The sequence below is a fragment of the Teleopsis dalmanni genome, unplaced genomic scaffold, assembly GCF_002237135.1.
Source record: "Teleopsis dalmanni isolate 2A unplaced genomic scaffold, ASM223713v2 unscaffolded_contig_0573, whole genome shotgun sequence".
Classification (NCBI taxonomy): domain Eukaryota; kingdom Metazoa; phylum Arthropoda; class Insecta; order Diptera; family Diopsidae; genus Teleopsis; species Teleopsis dalmanni.
Window position 1 is genome coordinate 5,059 of NW_024031955.1, and position 7,775 is coordinate 12,833.

The 7,775-nt window shown below is 36.2% G+C and overlaps 2 protein-coding genes across 2 annotated transcripts; both read right to left on the reverse strand.

The window, feature by feature from the left end:
• Nucleotides 1-515: 515 nt before the first annotated feature.
• Nucleotides 516-1,814, reverse strand: LOC119663556. The gene has a single exon (XM_038073166.1). It carries the CDS (start codon nucleotides 1,812-1,814, stop codon nucleotides 516-518), a length of 1,299 nt encoding a protein of 432 aa, XP_037929094.1.
• A 38-nt stretch (nucleotides 1,815-1,852) lies between these two features.
• On the reverse strand, nucleotides 1,853-5,088 carry LOC119663557. Its single transcript, XM_038073168.1, has 2 exons — nucleotides 3,698-5,088; nucleotides 1,853-3,368 (listed from the first exon to the last, which is right to left on the reverse strand). The coding sequence occupies exons 1-2, from the start codon at nucleotides 5,086-5,088 to the stop codon at nucleotides 1,853-1,855; spliced, it is 2,907 nt and encodes a 968-aa protein (XP_037929096.1).
• Nucleotides 5,089-7,775: the final 2,687 nt, after the last annotated feature.

The following is a 7,775-nucleotide window of genomic DNA, read 5'->3' on the forward strand; positions in this document are numbered from 1 at the left end:
TGTTTTTTTTTTTTTAAAAATCAACAAAAAAAAATAAAAAAAATAATTACAACATTTTGTGGATATATAAATACACATATAATTTTTAAACATTAAATAGTTATACAATATTATAAACATAAAAATATAAAATTTAGAGTTTATAGCATCATGAGAATTTGAGAAGCTATGTAATTGTTTCAGGCTCCAAAGTAAATCTTGTTCGTGGCATCGCGTTTGGTGTGAGAGTTTGTGTTGGCTGATTGACTTCTGGATGCTTTACCTGCTTTATTTTCCATATCATCCATATGATGGCTCCAACGACAAGAATTAGGGTTATGGAATTAATTGCGTAATGGTGCATGCTGTCCGTCTGTAGTTTGTGTGGTAATTCAGCGAATTTTTCATCTTTCAGAGTATTGTGAAGTAGCTTTAACTGTTTAAGTTCATTGCTGAGATTCAATGAACTTCCTTTAAACTTTGACCATAATTCTGAGTTATTGATGACAGGTATCTCACTAAATGCAGTGTAAGATTCATACATGGTGTCGGTAAGCGTTTGATGTGTCTGAATTGTAGACGTTTGGTGTTTGACCAAGTATGGTCATCATTAAAGATGTGCCATCATATATCTTTCGACGCTTTGGCAACGCTTCACTAGGTTCATTCGTTCGTCTTGTTTGTGTGACAGTAGAATTTTGTTTTGTTGGATTTTGATTAATGCTGCCTTCAGTGGGTAGGGGGGCCAATGATCGTACTGATCGTTTAAAAATCCCATTGGCTGTTTTTATGTCAGCTACACGGACCAAACCATCTTCTCCTTCATACACCTGTTGCACCCTGCCAAGAGGCCATTTGTACATGGGTAGATTATCATCTTTAATAATGACTAAATCACCTTGGCATAGATTTGCCTTTTGTTGTTTCCATTTGTACCTTGATTGGAGTTCATTGAGATATTCCTTTGACCATCTTCTCCAGAATTCTTGTTTGAGTTCAGAAACTAAACGCCATCGTGATGATAAACTCATTCGGCTCTCCTTTTGATAAGGATCTACATTAGTGGTAGGTGGTTCGCCTATGAGAAAGTGTCCTGGTGTAAGCGCTGTTAGATCATTTGGATCGGATGACATTTTTGTTATTGGCCTTGAATTTAACATGGCTTCTATTTCAGTTATGACTGTTGTCAATTCTTCATAAGTCAATGAAGCGCTGAAAATTCCTTTAATCATTAAATGTTTAGCTGACTTGACGGCAGCTTCCCAGAGTCCTCCAAAATGAGGAGCTCTTGGTGGAATGAATTTGAAGTCAATTCCCTTGTTACTACTGGTCTTAATGATCTTTTCTTTACCATTTTCTGAATAAATGGTAAACTGGAGCTCTTGTAGTTGGTTTCTCGCCCCAACAAGGTTAGTCGCATTGTCACTATAAATTGTTTGGCATCTTCCTCTTCTGCTGATAAAACGTTGAATAGCGGCTATGAATGCCTCTGTTGTCAGGTCACTCACCACTTCTAGGTGAACAGCCTTAGTCGCGAAACAGCAAAATACTGCTAAATATGCCTTTGTTGGCCTTTTTCCTCTAATTTTATAATGAATCCATATCGGACCACAGTAATCAACTCCTGTGGTAAAAAATGGTTTAGTTAGAGTAACTCGATCAGTCGGTAAGTTGCCCATGAGTTGGTCCATCAGTTTTGGTTTTGCCTTTGAACAGATGACACAGCTGTGAACAATGTTTCGCGCCATAATCTTTCCTTTAATCGGCCAGAAGTTTTGTCTCATTATGCTTAGCAATAATTGTGGAGCACAATGGGAATTTTCTTCATGTTTCATTATGAACATCAATTTCACTATTGAGTGATTGTAAGGAATTACTGTTTAGCATCATATGGCAATGTTGATGCTTCAAGCCTTCCTCCAACACGAAGTACACCTTGTTCGTCAATGAACGGTGCTAAAGTATTTAGTTGACTCGAACTGTTGACTGCTTTACATTGTTTTAAATCAGAGATTTCCTTTGCAAATTCTGAGCCCTGAATAGTTTTAATTATGAAGACTAATGCATCTCGTAATTCCTTTGGAGAAAGTGTTCTTGTTGGTGATTGTGTGCGATGAAATACACGGCGAACATAAGCAATTGTTCTTTGAAGATATCTAAATGAGTTTCGATGATCAATTTGATTTATCATGTGATCAGAACCAGTCGTTTGAATGATAATGTTAACTGTATGTCCTTGTCGTCTTTCGATATCAGTTGAAATGTTAAATGCCTTTGGGTTTGGCTGTTGCCAAAATTCGTTACTTCCATGAAGAAAGAGTGGACCAAAAAACCATATATGTGAATAATTGAACATTTTAACCTTTATTCCTCTGGAAATGATGTCAGCAGGATTATCCTTTGACGCCACATGATGCCATTGATCAGCATGTGACATCTCTTGAATTTTGCTAATACGATTTGCTACGAATGTGTGCAATGAGGCAGATGAAGATATTATCCATGACAAAACAATTTTGGAATCAGACCAAAAGTAGGTTGGCACGTTTTGATACTTTAAATCTTGTTTAACTCTTTCTGCTAATTCGACTCCCAGCAATGCTGCGCAGAGTTCTAGTCGTGGAAGTGTCTGTTTCTTTAATGGTGCTATTCTAGATTTGGCGCACAATAGTCTCGATGTTATTATCTTATCATTATATATTGCTCGCACGTACATAGCTGCTCCATATGCCTTCTCTGATGCATCCGTAAACACGTGTAATTGAATCGAACAGGGAACCGTCGAATTAAAAATATGTCTGGGTACTTTCACAGTATTTAATGTTTGTAAGTCAGTTCTAAAACGCTTCCATTCTAGCTGAGCCTGAGGTAACAGTTCCGCATCCCAGGAATAGTTTTGTTGCCACAATTCCTGCATGAATATTTTAGCTGTTACAGTAATGGGGCCAAAAATTCCCAAAGGATCAAAAATTCGAGCTAAGTCCGATGCCACAATCCGCTTCGTGATAGGTTGCTCTGATGACATCTCTGCCTTACCGCAAAATTCGTCTGATTTCGGGAGCCAAATAATGCCTAATGTTTTTGTTGGCTTTATGGCTGAGTCATCTAAATCAAGGTTGATTTCTTGGTCTTCTATCGGAATGTTTTGTAGGAGTCGTGTATTATTTGAGCACCATTTTCTCAGCTTAAATCCTGATTTACTGAGCAGTTCCGTAAGTTGTTGTTGAGTGTCTAAGGCGGTAATGATGCTGTTAGTTCCGCTTAAACAGTCATCTACATAAAAATCATTAAGTAATGCAGGTGCTCCAAGCGGATAGTTGGTCATATTATGTTTCGCAAGGTGTTGAAGACATTTTGTTGCAAGATAAGGGGCTGACTTCGTTCCATACCTATAATTTTAATACTTTTTACATATGTTATTACTATATTCTCTGAAAACTTAAATTACTTTTTTTTATTTTATTTTATTGTATTTTTTATTTTTATTTTTATTCTTTAAATTAGCTTTAAGATACTGCAATAAAAAGGGTTGTCCCTTAATGCATTTAAATAAATAAATAAATAAATAAAAATAAATAAATATGTAACCGTTTTCAGTCGGTAATATTGTATATTATCATCAGCACTTTTTCTCCAGATTATCAGCTGCTGTGCTGTATCTTCATCATGTACTTGAATTTGCCGGTACATTTTCTCAATATCAGCCGTAAATACAAACCGGTGTATTCTAAAACGCAAGAGTATTGAAAAAAGATCACTTTGCACTGTTGGACCTTTGTGCAAAATATCGTTTAGTGCTAAACCGCTTGATGTTTTTGCTGATGCATCAAAGACAACTCTCAATTTGGTTGTAGTGCTGTCAGGTTTCAAGACACAATGATGAGGAATGAAATATTGTGCTCCTTTGACATCTTTCGGGCAAACTTTTTCCATGTGACCTAATGACTCATAGTCATCCATGAACTTTATGTACTCCTTGTATAAATTTGGGTCCCTTTGTAACTTCCTTTCCAGAGAACAAAATCGATTGAATGCTATCTCACGCGATCTACCAAGTGTTGTGGGATCATCGCGGAAGGGTAAGCGTACAATGAAACGACCATCGTGATTTGTCTTTACATAATTTGTTAAGTGATTTTCACACCATTTCTCAGATAAAGTCAAAACCCTTTCTGCAGTCTCAATGTTATCTAACTTCCAAAATCGTTCTATCATTTCTGACATTTCACCAACTTCTCCTGTAGTAATAGCGCATGTTGGTTTAATATCTGTTGTAGTTTTAGTCTTACCAACCACCAACCAACCTAGAACCGAATTTTGTAACAGTGGCGAATTCTTTCCTATTATCAATTGTTCTGGTTGAAGTAGAGTATGATAGAATTCAGCACCAATCAGCATGTCAATTCTTCCAGATCTGTTAAAGCTGGGGTCTGCTAATTCTACATTCTGTGGGATCTGCCAATCCGAGATATCTAGGTCTCGTGACGGTTGTGCTGATATTATTTGTGGCAATACAAATGCCTCAAGTCTCGTCCTGAAGCTTCCATTAGTAGCCTGCAGTTCAACATTTACGCGAGATTTTGAGTTCCCGAATTGACGGCCAATACCTTCGATCGATAGATTTGAATTTGTGGTAATTAAAGATAACTTGTTGATTACTCTTTGGGTTACTAGGTTCACTTGAGAACCTGAGTCGAGTATGGCACGAACATCACACGTTCGTCCATTGTTTGCAATAATGCGCACCTTTGCAGTGGCTAGCAGAACGTAATTACGAGTACCCTTTGCATTAGTTATTGCTGTTATGGATGGCGATTCATTAGCGTTGATCAATGTTGTGGTTGACTTTGTGTTTGCTGCTGGTGCCCTTGAAGGTTTAGGTGACTGTTGCTCTAACTGAAGCAAAGTGTTATGCTTCTTGGCACATTTTTTACATGATCCAGCTTCACAAACCTTTGCTTTATGATCGGATTTGAAACAATTCACACATAGTTTTTGTCGTTGAATCCAATTTAATCGTTCAGGAGGAGTCATTTCAATGAATTTTTTGCAATAGTACATCGGATGTTTATCTGTATTACTAACTTTACATAGATCTGAACAAACCATAGTTACGGCTATATTTTGTTGGGTTTATATACTGCATTTTCTCGTAGACCTATAGCCTCAAGTGACTGAAATTTCAATTCTAAAAATTCTAAGAATTGTTTTATTGTGGGCATCTCCCTTGGGTTAGTAAGAGTTTGTTCAAAACTGCAATGTGTATTTTTATCCAACTTTTTTAGTAGTATGTGAACTAAAATTGGATCCCAAGTTGATGTTTCAATATTTAAATTATGAAGTTCACATAGACTTTCCTTTGTTGTGTCATGCATATTTTTAATGGCTTGGACTGTTGGATGGTCATATAAAGAGTTTTGAGCTGTCAAACGTTGCAAAACTGCTGATACTAGAACTCTTTTATTTTCATATCTACTTTGTAGTAATTGCCATGCCGTCTCATAATTTGCATCTGATATTTGCAAATGCTTGATGAGTGCTTCAGCTTCGCCTTGAATATTGGTTTTCAAATACCAGAGTTTCTGTGAGTCTGATATTCTTTGATTGTGTATCAGTTGTGCAAACAGATCACTGAATTGTCGCCAACTCAAATAATCTCCACTGAACTTTGGAAGAGATATTGTTGGCAAAGTAGCCGATGGTTGATAAGTTGACCTAATTGATGTCTCAATCTTGGTCGACTTACTAGTCCATTCCACCATTGTATCTTGCACCAACTGTTCCAGTGCTAGATAATGATTGCAATCAGGAGGGTTGTCTTGCCGTTCCTGAATAGTAAAATTTAAACCTTCAGCCTGATCCCATAACTTGGTAAGCGTAGCTAATTTTACTGCAAAATATTGTGGTACCTGTTGCTGGTTATCTTGTCTCACATTGTCGATGAGACGATTGATTGATTTACACACTGCATTTCGTCTGTTGACTAATGCCTGAATAATTTCATTCTCTTGACCACCAGTAGGTAATACTATTTCAGGAGCTTCAACATCATTATTTATCTGAAGGTCCAACCCCTTTATTGTTGATGGTTGAGCCTTAATGGGTAATGCTTCCAGCTCTTGAGTTATTCTGGTGATATATTTGTTACCCAAATTTATGATTACCATGCCGTAATCTTGTGTGAAATATTCCGATGTTCTTGCTAGTACATCGGCTTGTTGTAGTTGCTCATCATTAGCCTTGAAGTCAGCTAATAACTGTTCTAAAGTTGTTTTACGATCTTCGAGATATTGACGTGTTTTCCTGCTGGGTGAGTCCTTCTTGAAGTTGCGAATGATTCTGTCGATCTCTGAACCAATTGAATCCTGCTGGTCAGTTAAAGTGGATATTGATTTTGGATCCATGGTTATTGTATTTCCGTTGAAAAAAGTTGTTTTTAATGAAGGTTTTTTGTAAACGCTGCTGGCTCACACTGAGTTGCTCTTGCCAATCCCGTCGGGGTCACCAATGTATACCACGTAATCTGAGGTGGTGTCAAATACTGTATTTTCTTACTTCGTTACACTGACTATTAGGCACATAAACCAATAATCAGGTATTTATGACGAAAGGCTTGCAGGCACATAAACCGCTAGCCAAGTAAGTAAATAATTTTTATTTATTGCTACAGTGGTTAAAAGGCACATCTACCAATAACCAAATTTTGATTTTGAAGGAAAGACGATTGTTTTCGCTCTCAAGTTTTATTATCAATATTGTTACCTTATATAGTATAGAATTACTTACTAAGCATAATAATATTTACAATTATTGATGACTAAAATAATAATTTAAATTTCACATATTGCTGCATAAGCATAAATACAATATGTAAAGCTATTGAACTTATAAACATAAACAATGTATTTAATATTTACAATATTTATTTGCTGCATAAGTGTAACTACAAGCGAGCTAAAATATGTTAGGTTTGTTAAACTTAACATTCTGCCCGGCTTGAATTACGTTATTCAAGAATGAATCTATGAGCAATGATTGATTTGATTTGCCATGCGTTATGTGTTTTTTTTTTTTTTTTAAAATCAACAGACAAAATTTTAAAATAATTACAACATTTTGTGGATATATTAATACACATATAATTTTTAAACAATAAATAGTTATACAATATTATATAAACTTAAAAATATAAAATTTAGAGTTTATAGCATCATGAGAATTTGAGAAGCTATGTAATTGTTTCAGGCTCCAATGTAAATCTTGTTCGTGGCATCGCGTTTGGTGTGAGAGTTTGTGTTGGCTGATTGACTTCTGGACGCTTTACTTGCTTTATTTTCCATATCATCCATATGATGGCTCCAACGACAAGAATTAGGGTTGTGGAATTAATTGCGTAGTGGTGCATGCTGTCCGTCTGTAGTTTGTGTGGTAATTCAGCGAATTTTTCATCTTTCAGAGTATTGTGAAGTAGCTTTAACTGTTTAAGTTCATTGCTGAGATTCAATGAACTTCCTTTAAAATTTGACCATAATTCTGAGTTATTAATGACAGGTATCTCACCAAATGCAATGTAAGATTCATACATGGTGTCGGTAAGCGTTTGATGTGTCTGAATTGTAGACGTTTGGTGTTTTAGTACACAGTCGTCTTGTAATTTCAGGAGTGTTGCACCTTGTAGTTCTAAATGAGTCGTGATGCCCTTACAGACGGCCGTAACTGTTGTATTGTTTTTTGACCCGAATATCCATTGGTTCGCATGATACAGGGGACTCCAAATAATGTTCGATTTTGTTTCC

What these genes read in the sequence shown, in the direction of transcription:
- LOC119663556 (XM_038073166.1), bottom strand. Translation starts at nt 1,814, where the DNA reads ATGAAACATGAAGAAAATTCCCATTGTGCTCCACAATTATTGCTAAGC.
- LOC119663557 (XM_038073168.1), bottom strand. Translation starts at nt 5,088, where the DNA reads ATGGTTTGTTCAGATCTATGTAAAGTTAGTAATACAGATAAACATCCG. An exon ending in TTGCGTTTTAGAATACACCG is followed by an intron (nt 3,369 to 3,697) that starts GTTTGTATTTAC and finishes TTAAAATTATAG; the next exon opens with GTATGGAACGAAGTCAGCCC.